Here is a 15,674-nt window from a genome sequence, read left to right on the forward strand (position 1 = left end):
ACATTGTAATATACTCGCGCACGTTTGACGACCACATTAAGCACGTTGGAGACATTTTGCAGAGACTCAATGCAGCGGGTATGACTCTGAACCCGGCGAAAGCGCAGGTGGCGCAAACTCAAGTGCAGTTACTTGGGTTCACACTGGGCGGAGGTTCCATTGAACCAAACTCGGAGAAGCTCAAGGCGATCCTGGATTTTTCCGTGCCCAAGGACGTGCGCGACCTTCGTCGCTTCCTAGGAATGGCCAATTTTTATCGGTCATTCATTCCGTCCTGTGCCAAACTCCAGGCTCCGCTAACAAAGCTGTTGGGCAAGGCTGTCGAGTGGCACTGGGGCCCTGAGCAAGAACAAGCGTTTCGCGCCTTGTCTCGTGCCATTGCCGAGACGGCGCAGCTCAGGTTGCCTGACCTGACCAGAGAGTTCGTTGTTCAGACGGACGCGAGTGATCTGGGACTGGGAGCTGTCCTCCTCCAGGAATATGATGGCGTTCTGCACCCACTGGCCTTTGCCAGCCGCTCTTTGCTCCCCGCGGAGAAGAATTATTCTGTTACTGAAAAGGAGTGCCTAGCAATCGTGTTCGCTCTGCGCAAGTTCGACGTCTATTTGGACGGCACGAAGTTCATTGTGCAGACCGACCACAGCGCACTCAGCTGGCTCATGAGGCTTCGAGAACCCGCGGGCCGACTGGCGCGCTGGGCGCTCCTCGTACAGCACTACGACTTTTCGGTGCAGTACCGAAAGGGGAGCACAAACGTCGTTGCAGACGCGCTATCGCGCGCCCCTCTGCCTGCCACCGCCATTGCCGGAGGCAGGCGGGAGGGAGGAAAAGTTGTTCCGCCAGTTCGGACGAGCGAAGAGGGGGTCGACGTGGAGAGAGAGTGTCCTCCCTCATTTGGGGAAGGCGATGCCTCACGAGCGCGGACAGAGCGCGGGAATGGGACGGTTAGCAGAAAGAGCTACGCGGAGGCTGCCTCCCCCCGTGGAGGGGCTGACAGGGTCTGTGCACTAAGTGGGATACGCAAGTGTCAGACAAAAACGAATGACTCGCAAAGCTTTGGACGGGCTGTCCCCTCCTGTGAGGGCGCAGCCACCTTGCGCGTGCCGAAGGGCCCCCCCTTTTTGGGCAAGCCCGGCACCGCGATGAAGGAGAACCACGCCTTTGCTTCGTCTCCGTCTAACTGTAATGGAAGCGGCTCCCCCGTCGGGGATACCGCAATCATATTCAGCCGGGAAGAGCTCCTGAGGGCCCAGCAGGCCGATTCTTTCTGTAGAGAGATTAGAAGTCGTTTGGTTGAGACAGAGCGCCGTAACGTTGCTGGCGTTGCAACGAGTGCGGAAGGGCCCAAGCCAGCTTGCATTGCTGGCAGCCCCGAGGATTCGTTCCTGCTGGACCCGGATGGGCTCGTGCTGAGGTATATCGCTACCGACGATGAGTCCATTGATCCGTTTAAGGTAGTGGTACCCAAAAGTCTGAGATGCGCCACTTTGCATTATGCTCACGACGAGCCACTGGCCGGACATTTGAGCGGCTCAAAGGTCTTTGCAAGACTCAGCCGCACTGTCACCTGGCCCGGCATGAAGCGGGACATTTTCCGCTATTGTCGGACCTGCCATGTCTGTCAGACGGTGAAATCTCGCGGTGGCCGCCCACCGGGATTGATGCAACCGATTGACAGTCAGCGGCCGTGGCAGTACGCTGCCTGCGACTTAATGGGGCCTTTCCCTAGAAGTAAGCAGGGCTTTCAGCACCTGTTGGTAGTGGTCGATCACTTTACTAAGTGGGTGGAGCTTTTTCCACTCCGTAAGGTGACGGCCCGGGCTGTGCTAGACAAGCTGATGGAAGTTTTCACGCGTTTTGGCTTTCCGGAGCGCCTGATCACGGACAACGCGTCGTACTTCACGGCTCGGGTGTTTCGCGAGACGTGCTCTTCCTTTCGGATAGAGCATCGCCTCACGTCGCCCTACCACCCCCAGTCTAATCTGACGGAACGCTGCAATCGCACCGTAAAGTCGATGCTCACGGCCTTTGCCCAGAGCCAGAAGGATTGGGCAGACCACCTAAACGAGCTCGCGTTCGCAATCCGGACTGCGGAGAATCGTTCTACAGGTTTCTCCCCCGCATTTCTCACTTTTGGGAGAGAGCTGGCAAATCCTCTCACTGTTGTGACGCAGCGCCAAGAAGGGGTTGAGAGTGCGCCGGGGGAGCGTTCTTCGTACGCGGCGCAGCTTCGCACCAGGCTAGCGCAAGCCCTTCGTAGGGCGCGGAAAAGCCTGGGTGCCGCTCGAGCCCAGCAGAAGGCTCAGTATGACAAAAGCCACCGAAACGTCTGCTTTCAGGCAGGTGACTTAGTGCTCAAACGCAACCATGCCCTCAGTGATGCCAGCAAAGGGTTTTCCGCGACTTTGGCTCCTAAGTGGCTGGGGCCCTACCGGGTGGAGAAACGGTTTTCTCCCCTTGTGTATGAGCTGGTGGATCCCCAAACGGGGCGCACCCGAGGCCGCGTTCATATCGCTGACTTGAAAGCCTACCACTGTAGGCCGCATGAGTCGACGCCGGGGCCCAGTGACCTCGCGTCCAAGCCACAGAGCATGCCTTGTGCGTCCGACCACTTTCGGCCACCGCACCGCTACCCTCTCAGGAGCCGTGCACCATAGAGACAGCGCGTCCTTGACTCCGGACCCTTCGAGTAATGGGACAACGCCTGGCTCGTCCCTGCCAACCTCAGCGAGCGCTCGCCCGTTCCGAGAATTTTCTCAGACCGGCGGGCGCGCGCATTTGTATATATGTGCATGCGGAACAGTTCTCTCTTCGGTTGTTTCATGTGTGTTTAGTTTCTCTGGTGTGTGTGTGTGTGTACAGTGAAGAGGGGGGGGGGGGGTGTAGGGCTGTCCAGCTTCAGCGTAAGCCGTGGGATCGCCGGTCCCTCCCTCCTCCGGGTTTCTCCTGGCGCGGAAGCGGGCTCGGGCCCCGCGGAGACCGCCTCGCTTCGCCAGTGGTCCCTCTGTGCACGAGCTTGAAGGACTACGCCAGGCTTGCTAGGAGTGAAGTCGCCGTGATGTCGCCTATACCACCGCTGCCGATGCCCACCGGACCCGGCCATCTTCCCAATCGTCGTCGCCGCCGGGGTGGCCGGCAGAGGAGACGGATGCCCGGGGCGCCCGGAGCGAAGTTGGCGGCCCCGGCTTTTCTACGGAGGCGAGCAGGCGGCGGCCTGAGGAAGCGGTGTGTCGCCACCTGGGCCTGTCAGGACGGTGCCTCGCCGCCGTTGTCATACGTATCGGCCAGACCCTGGACCGCCCAGCGAAGAGTGGAGCGGGGCCAGCTCCATGTGCCCTTCCCATTTCGGGGCTTCACGATCACCGAGCGGGAGGCGGAATCGGGCGGCGCCCACATGCCCATTCCTCCGGACGCGGTCACCTGCGAGGCGTGCGATGCGCTCGTCATTCACGAGTCGCACTACACCGGGCGCCTGCATCCCGAGGCCAGGGTGACCACCGATGTCCCTGCAGTGCCCTGCGAGCCGGCATCGGCGATGTCCAACGAGGAGCTGGCGGCGATGGTGCGCGGCCGGATGGAGGTGGACCCGGCGTTTGCGGCGCTGGTGGCCGCGGAGGAGCGGCCCTTGGTGGTGAGGGAGGTGACCGGCGCAAGCGCCGCTGACGCTGGGCAGCCGATGGACGCGATTTAGGGCCAGGACAGTTTTTTTTGTTATATTTCAGTAATGTATTTCATTTGTTTGTTTCTCCTTTGTCTAGTGACTAATCATTTTTTATAGCACTGTATAATCCGGAGTGGATGTTATCCTCTATTATTGGCATGCATATATTATATCACCGCCTGTTGCTTTTGTTATCGTTTTTCCATTATATTTATGCATTTTGTATTCATTCATATATATACCATGTAGCGTAGCGCGTAAGGGCAAGGGGAAAAGGGAGGCTGGTGGAAGGACTCCTCCTTGCAGTGCCATTGCGCGTCTGTCGACGGACATACGGCTGGCTTTCCAGACCGACCAGGGCACTTAAGGAGAGAGGGATGTGGGGATTCGCGCTGTCTCGAGGGCAGCCTGTGCTGCTCCTTTTCGACTGCTGCGAAACCCTGTCCTCTAGCGGAGGCGCGGTACGGCTCTGGACGCTGCCTAACCACCCGCTGAGCCCTCCGGTCTCGCGGGGATCCCGGCTGCACTCCACGGGGGGTCGTGCTACGTGGTCCGCTGATTGGGTTGCGGGGGTGTGACGTAGGGGCGAAGTTGTGCTGTTCGGGAGCGGGTTGCGGAAGCGCGGGAGAGTTGGTGACGGGCGTGCGTCGAGGGCGGAACACGGGCCGACGCAAGCGATAAGGTACGTGAGCGACCAATATTCGCTGTCCCCGAGGCCTTTGCCGACGGCCATACGCGTGCCTTGTCGCACAGGTCCCGAACATCGCAAGCCGAGAGCCTCGCGCCCCGCTCTTGCGGAACCTGCGAGCGCCCGGCGAAACCCGCCGAGTAACCGCCGCCGCTGACCCGAGTCAGCGCGGCTCTCACTAGAGTTTTCCCGCCGCACCGGTCTGCGCGCGCATCGTCGCGGCCCGCTGTCGGGTGGTGGTGGATGCCAGGTGCGCACGGGCGAAAGGAGTGCCGCATGCAGTGCTTGTGTATAAGTGTACCGCTGTTGTCAGCACAATAAATACGTGTGCTGCAAACGTGCTACTGCTCTTGGATTGAGAGCGCACGAGCGCGGCAAGAGCAGACCGGTCCCCTTACGGCTCGGTGCTCGAACCACGCAGTGGGTCTCTCTCTTCGCACGCCTCGGGACATGTAAGGAAGCCCACTCTTGGGCTACGTGCTGACCCCGTGCGCGGAGGGACTAAGGGAGGTACCCACAAACCTCAGCAGCTTAATTAATCGGCTCAATACTGGAAATGTATCGGCAAAGGCCAGTCCCACATAGGACCACAATGGAGTCACCAGTCTCCAATACTGGGCCAATTATCTGTGCTCCTTGGGCTAAGCAAAGGAGCCACCAAATCTTACGCAAGACGGAACGAGGGAAAGGAGAAATATCTGAAGGACAACTGCTTACTTGGAAGGGTCGTACTCCTGGGAGGACATCAACATCATGGCCTTGATCTTGTCATCCTCGCTGGCTGTCGAGTTGGCCAAGTCTGCAGTCTGCAGCCACAGTCACAAAAAAGGAAAAAAAAAGAAGGAAGGAGGAGGAAGCAATGAGTCGGGCAAACACTTAACCAACCTCGGCAAATTAAAACTGGTAGCCGATGGCGCCTAACTCGCATCCCTTGTCACTGCCTCGGGAAAGTAGGATCCGATCCAAAGAAGATCTGGCACAAAATTAACAGAGATTACACGACTTGATACATGCACACAGGCCCCACCACCTTACCACCAGCAAAATGCGCTTTACTGCATCTCTCAGGCCTAATCAAGTGAGCATCCATACATCCTAAAGCTATAACCATCCTGTCCCTCACTACTTCCCATCTGTCAGTCTGACATGAACAATACTGATAAGTGCATGCTTTAATGAATGTGCGCAACTAAGCTGCAGTTGAGTAGCAGGGGTTGGCGTTCTTGGCGTTAATTACTACTCTCTTATGCTGCAGCACCAAGAAGCTGCAATGTAACGGATCCCTACCAACTTGCCCAAGTTTCCATCCCTCTGCAGTGCCCTTTCATAAGATTGATGCAATCTTGATTCTGTACCGTTGGGTAATACGACCCCACCCTCCTTTCATGAAATTATAACTTAAGCAGCAGACTTTTCTGTCACAAGTTGGGCCAACAAAAGCCCATCAACACAGTCTGACTATAACAATGTTCCCAAATGATGATAGGTGTATCACCCAAAGGCAGACAGAAACAGCTGAACTATGCACTGTTCCAACCTCTGACCATCCACAATAATAAATTTAAAAACCAGCAACAGACCACCATTTACAGAATGCTACAAAAAAGCCCAACAATACAAGTCTTTTGCAAGCTTGGCCATGTAAGCACAAGCGCCAATTTACATACAGGTGTGCCAGCAAGCAGAAAGAACGGGATGAACGCTCGAGTGGATGGCAGTCTCTGCCAACAGGGTGCTCAATCAGAAGGACGCAACCCCGATGTAGTGCATGCACTGCACTAGAATGGCACTGTAAAAGCTAATAGACCCAGCACAATACAGTCGCATACAAGTCAAGAATGTAGTGGCGAATGCCCCTCAAAGAGCCAATATCATCAACCAGTTCCCACGACGTTGCAACAGCAATTAAGCGGAGGCTAGGTAGGTTAATTTTCTTGGGCTGGGACGTAGAGGAGCGAGGGGAGGAAGATGAAGAGAGGGTGCAGGGTAGCTAGTGCTGAAGAGCCCACGCTCCACGGCATGGAGACAAAGGTCTGTCTCCTTCTCTTTTCTGCCTAGGTTCTGCTGCACTGCAACTGCGATGTCATGAGAACCGGTCGGCGGCATTGGCTGGAAGGCCTTTTTTAACGAGCATTCATCGCTGCATTCTTGACTTGTATCCTACTATACAATGCCCTTGACTATACGATGCCCTTGCCCTTGAGCATAACATTACCTGCTGAAAAACTGACCCACACTAACAGACTGCACTATTCCACAGATGTCATGGTGAATGGATACCTAATGGATACCTAATGGTGAATGGATGGTGAATGGATACCTAATAGAATAGAACCAACGAAGACAGAAGTGGTACACAAAAAGTGCAACTTCACAAAAATACAAAAGGAATCTTGCTCTGCACCCATTAACTAAACAACTGACAAACCAACAAACTCCTTCTATCCTAAGAACAACCCAAGGTGGGAACCACGTTCCTAAGACTGCTGCTTCTGGAGTGGTTACAACTATTTTTTTAATCACATACAAAGTTATCCCACCTTATTTTATTTTTTCTTCATTTCAGATGGGCTATCTCCAAGTCTACGGGACTTCCCAATGTGAACTTACCTGTAGACACTAGTGCTTCGTAACTAAGTGATTATCACAGCTGCAACTCAGAACATGAAAGACGAAAGAAAGAGGTATTCAAAACAAGAAGCCAAAGCATGAAGTGGGAGTATAAAGCAGCGCAACTCTGCGCAAAAACTAAGCAAAAAGTAAAACGGGCTTCTTGCTGCACTTCCTGCGTTTTCACACTTGAAACAGCAATCCAAACTACCGTGTTGAGGCCCACAAGCAATCAAAAGCCACAAGAGTGCTAACCAGTACAGTCTTGCTTCCTTTCGTTTTCCCTTCCAACACCGGAAAACATGCAAGACCACGCAAACAAGACCACATTTCAGCTTTTTTTTTTTGTTTGCCACGCACCTTGCTTTACCTTCACCATTTTGTCAGCACTTTCTATCGTCAGCGTTCAGGAGCACACAAGTGCTAACCGGCATGTGGATGCTAACAATTGGTGGGAGGACATGTGAAATGGAAAGGACCTGCTCAGCCACGAATACACAACACGAAACAGGAAGCAAAAGTGGAACAGACGTTTCACGCAGTCGTGGTATTACCTGTAACCTCTCAACAAGAAGATGCACCTTCAGTTGCTTGAGCTAGGACCAAGGCCAGAGAGTAACAAGATTCTACTGCAGCTCTACCCCTTTCACCTTCCATCAATTAAGCTAAAGAAGGCTCCCAATACAGAGACAAGACTGCACAAAATGCATGGACAAGAAGCATGGAAAAGAACCAAAGCAGAAACAACAGCTGCGCACTACCAACCCCCAGACTAGCACAGTTTAGGTATGACACTCCACAGGCTCAGCCTACTCAAGTACAGCTCTTTTTGTTTCCCATGTAAGCTAAGTCAGGCAGCATTACCAACCAAATTGAGTAGAACACATGGAGGCTAATGGTTCATTTAAAACTTAAGAGGCATCCTAAAACACGAATGAAAACCATTCCAAACATACCAACCACTGATGACTATAGTCCTAACACTAAATGTAAAGTACCACAGGTGTAAAAATGGTCAAGTCTCAATAGCCTGGAACTGAAACTAGATATTCTCAAGCACACAGAACACCTTGAGGATCATGAGCCTCCAATATTTGTGCCACAAAGAGTGCAACCGTTATTTGAGGTCTGCAACTATATTTTAGAAAGATAGGCAGTCTAGCAGCATGTGAAGGCTTGTGTGGCCTAAGCTCATCATCAGCAAGAGAGAGTAAATTCATCTGCCAGCAAAAATTTGGTCACTCGCTTCCTTGAAGCTGCCTGATGCATGCCACACTTCGTGACACTGGGTCATGCCAAGCGCTTCAGTGTATTGACAAATGAGAGAGAGGCTGGCCTCGTTACACGTCTCCCACCCCTCAGTCAACAGGCTACAGAAGCCTGCACACACTCCAGAACTGCTTACCCAGCAGGTGCATGCATTCTGGAGACGACCAGCTGCAAGAAATTAGCCTAGAAATGTCTTAGTGCATTGTAGTAAGGCTATCTATAATGTGTCAAGCACTGGGGTAAAAAACGTCTCTGGAGTGTTAAAAGAACAGTTTTTCAAATTTGAAGAAGCTTGTTGTAAAAACTTCCTTCCTTCAGGAACACAGACACCTGACAAATTTCTCGGAACAATCTAGGGTGGGAAGGAATGCCTTGGTCATAAAAAAAAAAAAAAAAATGCCTTTTCCGTATCAATATAAAGAAAAAAGTGCGTGAAACAAGACACGAACGGTGAAGAGGCAAAGACGTACACAAATGCGTTCGTGTGAGTCTTTGCCGTCCGTGTCTTGTTCGTCCAGTTTTTTCTTTGCATGAACCAACTAGCCAGACTAGTTCCATTGAAGGTTTTTCCGCAGCTTGCCAGCTTTGTAAAGGTCACTCCAATTTTAAAGGGAACAGATTACCCGCATTCGACTAATGATTACTCCATAAATGTGAGAGAAAACCACATTTTTTTCCCCATCTTACAAATAGTCTCACTCTGCAAAGATACCCATGAGGCATTCTCAACGTCAGTGAAGAAGTAACAACTGAACTCATTTATGTGAGCAAGCCCACTGTCCCTACCTGTACAAGAACTGGGACTTAATGCAAACCTCCATCTCCCAATGCCTCACACACAGTCTCTAGTTTTGAAGCTAAATTGTGCGTGTAAGATGAGAGACCTACGTAAAAGCAGCACAATATCACTTCAACCGAACATTCTTTCATCTAGAAAGAAAGACATGCAGGACGCCCGGTAGCGCGGTCACTCACCTTGGTAAGCTTCTCAAAATTACGACCAGGAGAACTAGTCTGCTTTGAGAGAGGGGGGCAAAAAGATGGCATGGGTTAGACCACACTCACAAGCACTGGGTGACAACACTGCTGCCTTGTCCAGGAAGGCAACAAAACAATGGGTGCAAACCCTGCAGACTGTCATCCGTCCTGCGCACACCTCGTAAATGCACTAAGTTCTGAATTAAATTAAAGACAGGAATTAAAGAATGAACAGTATTAGGCTGATTGTAGACCCGTAGAGGTGTCTCTAGAAGTTCACTGCCAAACGACCACCCAATAGGCACTGGAACTCTCCTGGACATCCAAGGGAGTTTCAGTGCACACACGGCAGGATTATGAGCACATGTGTGGTTCACCACTAGAGTTGCGTGCAACTGTCTGCAGTATGAGCAAGTTCAAACTGGTTCTCATCCAGAAAGGCCAAGGGATAGAGCAGGACGCTGACAAGCTGCAGTGCCACACTGACACTAAAACAATTTTACAATGCTGTTAAAATGCCAATTTCAAATAGTTTCCAGTGTTTCGGGCCGAACAGACAACCACTAATTTTGGAGGAATTTCCACGGAGTTTGGAAAGTCTAACAATCCAGCCCCTTGGCTTTCGGTGGGTCAATAATGCAAGAACCACGAGCGCCAAATTATCTGTCCTTTTTTTGCCAATTCCACACAATTCTACAGACAGTATTCCAACTCCCCACGGCAAACTGTATGGACAAACTCTACATAAATGCCACAAAACCACGGTCAGCTAAGGGGCTAAACTGACAACACATTTGTAATTTTAATAAGCAGATGAAAGGTGTTTTTGCATTGCAGCTAAGCTGACAATGTCTGAACTTCATTTTTTTTTTTGCAGAAGCCAGAAAAAATGCCCATGGCAGGCGTAAACTACTTATGTGAACTGCCTTCGTAGTTTCACTGCTTCATGCAACAGAAAATAGATGGCTGCCTCTGAAACCCAGGACACTGAGCCACCCCACACAATTACCAGCAAGAACGTTAAAGCAACTTTTTTTTTTGTTTCAGCCATAAAAAATAGTCACCACACATGCACAGTATTAGAGAATAAAAAAATGTTTAAAATGTGCGGCCAATAGTGCCAGGGGCATGTCATGTCAGCAACAGCATATAAACTTTAAAATACTAATATATATCTATACTCCTGTAAAATAAACAATGAATAACAAGATGCAGCACTGTTTACTAGAAAAAAACTTTCGGTCTCTGCAATACGCCTTCTATCTTACCTCCTGAACACTCGAGTAAATAAGAGTATCGAATAAGCCCCAAAAGAGCTATTTTCAAAGTAAAATAAATATATACACAAAGAAACCCACCTAACCTGTTTTTTCATATTCTTAACCCAAGCAACACAATTAAGTAATCCTGACAATTAACAGAGTTGCATGCTTTGCACTGCCTGCTTCTGACAGTAAACTTAACCCTCTCAGGCACTTTGTATACAATTCTGTACACAGCAAACAAAGCATTTTCTGAGAGAGCGCTACACTTCAGAGTGATTTCATTCTTTCAGCTGAATTTAGCATCTTTCTTGTTGCAAGTAAGTTTTTTTTTGTGTACTATGTAGCGAATGCAGTAAATACTTCACAAAACAGTGACCCAGCTAGCATGTTGTCCGACATTTCTATCCAGACAGGGATTCCATGATCCCTAAGATGCTTACCTGACAGATCAGAATTACTATTCCAAACAAATATGAGACTGTAATTTCGAACATTGCTATAAAAATTTACCCGCAGGTCTTTCACGCTGGAAAAATAACAAATTCTCTTTCCTGAGTATACTATTTAGGTTTCAATCAAAACAAAAAATGATGCCTGAAAGGGTTAAGGAAAGGAGTCAAGCACTTTTAACTGGCCCTCCGAATTTCAGTTTGACACGAAATTGAAATTGTGTCAGGAATCCAAGTGAAGTTTACATACATGCATGTCGTGTACAGCTGAGGCACAAGACAAGACTGGGCAAGTGAAATGTGCAAAAAAAAATTCCCAAAACCATACATAAATCATGAGCAAAGTTATGTGCAACACAGCATACTTCTCTACAACTATTCCTAACATAGATGTCCTCATCAAGAAATAATTCACTGTGTATAAGGTCCTTCCAAGTGTAGACGTGCAGGCTAGTTGGTGAACCATGATTTCTTTAAAACAGCGCGAAAGACAGGGACACAGATAGAAAAGACACACACAGCGCTGACTTACAACTAAATTTATTCATGGAAAAATACATGTACATATACATAAGGCAAGATGCGCGAAGGCGGCAAACTGGTAAAATGCGCCAAAAGATTGAAAAAAACCTAATGACGTGTCGCGCGCATTGCCAAGTACGCCCGTTCTTTATCAGATAGCGCAAGAGAAGGGGTGCTGACACAAAACCTGCCGCTTCACTGCTCTGAATGCACAAAGGGAAATCAGGAAGTGTGTAAACCCATGTTTCATAGGTGCCGAACTTTCAAAAGAAGCAAGGATCGAACCACGAGGGAAATAATTGAGGCCCAAAGGATATCAGCTCTGGGTGACCTTTGTGTCAGCACCCCTTCTCTTGCGCTATCTGATAAAGAACGGGCGTACTTGGCAATGCGCGCGACACGTCATTAGGTTTTTTTCAATCTTTTCGCGCATTTTACCAGTTTGCCGCCTTCGCGCATCTTGCCTTATGTATATATACATGTATTTTTCCATGAATAAATTTAGTTGTAAGTCAGCGCTGTGTGTGTCTTTTCTATCTGTGTCCCTGTCTTTCGCGCTGTTTTAAAGAAATTAAGGTCCTTCGTTTCAGGGTTTCATTTCTCAAAGCAGGAAGGGTAAATATCAGGTGCGATTTTCAAACTATGAGAGTACCGTATTTTCCGGTGTATAAGACACGGCTTTTTTTCAGAAATCTTGCTGGTGCGTCCTATACGCTAATTTTTCGCGTTTTTTTTGCAAGTTCAGAAGTTACTCAGATTCACGTTCAAGCTATTTTCATCGAAAAAATATCACTACCAATGACGCGGTAGTAACGCGGTTAATACTTCAATACGGGGACCGCCGTGCGCAGCTTTTCTTAGGTGAACTTTATCATGAAACAGCTGGGATGACAACTTCCAGGATCACAAACACGCAACCGTTTCGGAGGCCCCAAATCGCGCTTCTCGCCATTGTCAAGACAAGCCGGTGTTCTTTTTTAGCCAACCTTTGCAACTTTGCTCCGTGTACGTAGTACGAAGAGAATGTTTCAGCCACGTTGCCGCCAGAAATGGGCGAACTTTTTGATTGCGTATACGAAGATGAAGACTTCATAGGTTTTAAGTAGAAATAAAATGTTATGGACATAATGCAGAGCACTTTCGTTTTTTTTTTCTAAAACGTGGGTGGGTATAGCGTGAGTGTTGCCATTTTCGATCACTTAGCGTTGCTTAAGAATTTGTCACAGGTACAGTGAATTTCGCGATGGTCGTGCAAGCGTGTTTAATTCTCACTAGCCTAACCGGTTAAATTGGGGTGCGTCTTATACACGGGTGCGTCTTATATACCAACTTTTTCAATGACAGCCTGCATATATGGCGGGTGCGTCTTATACACCGGAAAATACGGTAGATACAAATTGTTTTCCCATAAACTTTCGTAATGCATTTGATTTTAGGTTATTTTTGCACTCAAAAGAATCAAGAATGCTAGTGCTGTACAAGGGTAATCCCAAAGGTAAGGTCTCCAAAGAACTGGGGCCATAGTTGCTTTCTCCTCGCCCAAATAAGTCCAACGCTTAGTCCACTATGACATTGAGTCTTGGCTTGGTAACTGTTGGTAATGGAGCTTCCACTTCCTGCTAGCGCCAGGTGCGAAGTTCGTGCACTTATTTGGTTTTTGAACACATGAGGTGCTCAACCTATCGAGATTCATTGTAAACTGACGGAAGTGTATGGAGAGTTGTGCATGGAGGAGTTCACAGCTGGTCACACTGAAATTCACAACGAACAAAGAAGCGGGACACTGAAAATCAGGTGAGAGAGTGTTGTGAAGGCTGAACAAATCATGCATGAAGATTGGAGGATGACTTTCGATCACATTCGCTCCGTTTGCCAAAGGAAGAAAATCTCCAGCTCCATTTTTGGCCATTTCACTATGAAAAGGACATACAGTAGATACGATGAGAGCGTCAACTAAAAATGTTCGGAAATTCTCCAGAATAGCCCTCTGACCTCGTAATGGACATATGACCTCAAATGGACGAACTCCACTTTTTCCATAAGATGTGGTGCCCTCTAGGGGAGTGTGCAAAAACTGAATGAAAACAAACGCATGCGAGAGCAGCAGGGGCGATCTGGTCCCATGAGCCGCATACTGTGCTGCGAACAGACCTCTTCCCACCTACGTCATTACAGCATTGTTGTATTTCTACCCCCCCCCCCCCCCCCCCAACTCTCTTTGTGTGTTCCCGTCACACCTGTCTCAACTTAGGCCATCCCCAGATGCAGTGCATGATTCTGCGAAAGGGGTCTTTTTTCATGCACGCACTCCCATGCAACCTCATGACAGGTGGAACCGAACACGAGGGACGTATTCAACTCCTGGATTCCTGGTACCACCACTTCTGCCTAACTGCCACGACATGTTTTCCGGAGTTCCCTTAGTCGGCACCCAACGCAGCAGTATTGACCCTGCGACTTTGTGTGTGCATCTGTCAGGGTAACAATGACTCAAACGCCTGCTGCCACCTGCGGAGACGAGCGTCTGCCATTCAACTGCGCCTCGCTCTCTTGTCAACAGCGGAGTGACGACGCTGCAGGTGTTCGCCTTTGGGCCATTTCCTTGGAACAAGATATGGAATCCACCTGGCCGGAAACAACTAGCCGTCAACACGCTCTTCTGGACATTTCCGAGTATCCAAGGGACTCAGCGGATGAAGCGAGGTGACGACGCTGTAGGTGTTCGCCCTTGGCGTTTCCTCGAAACAAGATATGGAATCCACCTGGCCTGACGGGCCACTTCCGAGTACCCAGGGGCCTCAGCCGAGGAAGACGACGAAGCGGTGAACGACCTTGGAGCACCCGGACGAAGTCCCTACGATTGGTTGAAAAAGGCGGGAAGATCTCTGGAGGGTCTATTTAAAGCGCTCGAGCCGTTAATCGAGGAGCCATTCCCGGAGCTACTCCCTGAGCGATTCCCTCAACGTTTCCCTGAGACTTCTCAGTTTTTACCTTGTTTGTCATTTTTGTAAATAATCATGTAATTATGTAAATACAGTTTTTCTTTCACTTCCCCTACTCCGGCCCACGTTCCTTCCTCCTTCGGCACTGCGGCGGTGCTCCTGGACCCGATGCCTGGTGGGACACGCTACTAGTACGGCAAAACATATCAGCATGCGTTCCTGGTCTGAAACTTGTTGCATACCGAGGAGGCTATAATTGGGAGCATAAAGGCTGTGACACGTATCTAATCGGGAGAAGAAAGGCAATGGGGGAGCGCTCGTCCCAAGCAAAACCAGTTAAGAAGTTTGGTTTGGTTTGTTGGGCTTTAACGTCCCAAAGCGACTGAGGCTATGAGAGACGCCGTAGTGAAGGGCTCCGGAAATTTCGACCACCTGGGGTTCTTTAACGTGCACTGGCATCGCACAGCACACGGGCCTCTAGAATTTCGCCTTCAAGAAATTCAGCCACCGCGGCCGGGATCGAACCCGCGTCTTTCGGGTCAACAGCCGAGCGCCGTAACCACTGAGCCACCGCGGCGGGGCCAGTTAAGAAGTGAAAGTGGACGGTTTTGCCCATAGTATTGTAAGTAGGAGCTGACAGTTCTCAACCTGCGGAGCTGGAGGAGGAGAGGCACGCACGCACAAAGCGGCTGCGTGAAAACGGCGGATTTGCACCAAAACGATCGTGCAGAACCCATAACGCCACCTGTTGGCTGAACAAAGCCCTATCACTGTAAAACAGACAGAGCCACAACACGACTAGCTGGACTCATCGCTATCTGTTAGGAGGGGTAAGTGCTACGCATTCTTTCAACAGTACTACTGCCATTTAGAAGGCCCCATTTAAGCTCATCAAAGGCTAGTGAGGGTTTTGCTTGATGCAGTGTTCCCAACACGTGTTCCGAGAATGCACTTTCGACAGCCAATGTCTGGTTGCTTTGCACGCAAGTAGACCCTTCCTAGCCTAACAAGGAAACATCTAAATAGGGGTTTGTAACACAGGCTAGATTTACCGATACAGTGTAGAAACGGTTATGAAATGGATTTTCAGGTGCTGCTAATCTCCATACAATTTATATCCAAATGTCTATCTCTTGAAGAAGGTAGTCAGCGGTGCAATAAAAGATTGATTGAATCAATCTTTTATGCAACTCGCACAAGGTGCAGCAGTCAAGAAAAATCTGATTTACCTAGAAGTCAAGAGCCCTAGGTTTTACCTGGAAGTGAAGGACAAAGCATAGCACTCTTCCA

At 49.6% G+C, this 15,674-nt stretch overlaps 2 protein-coding genes across 4 annotated transcripts in view; one reads left to right on the forward strand and one right to left on the reverse strand.

Moving 5' to 3' along the window:
* The window catches only part of snama (something that sticks like glue), an 85,069-nt gene that overhangs the window by 29,573 nt on the left and 39,822 nt on the right, over positions 1 to 15,674 (reverse strand). For all 3 annotated transcript variants that reach the window (XM_089586763.1, XM_089586764.1, XM_089586762.1), the window contains exons 5-6: positions 9,204 to 9,242; positions 5,067 to 5,155 (exon numbers count right to left, since the gene is read on the reverse strand). In XM_089586763.1, the coding sequence (XP_089442889.1) occupies positions 5,067 to 5,155; positions 9,204 to 9,242 (128 nt within the window). The remainder of the gene's footprint in view (positions 1 to 5,066; positions 5,156 to 9,203; positions 9,243 to 15,674) is intronic.
* Positions 2,693 to 4,253, forward strand: LOC149346951 (uncharacterized). Its single transcript, XM_089586766.1, has one exon. The coding sequence runs from the start codon at positions 2,693 to 2,695 to the stop codon at positions 3,689 to 3,691; it is 999 nt and encodes a 332-aa protein (XP_089442892.1). The 3' UTR covers positions 3,692 to 4,253.

Source organism: Amblyomma mixtum, chromosome 4 (genome assembly GCF_055824585.1).
Source record: "Amblyomma mixtum isolate Tamu chromosome 4, ASM5582458v1, whole genome shotgun sequence".
NCBI classification, from domain to species: Eukaryota; Metazoa; Arthropoda; class Arachnida; order Ixodida; family Ixodidae; genus Amblyomma; species Amblyomma mixtum.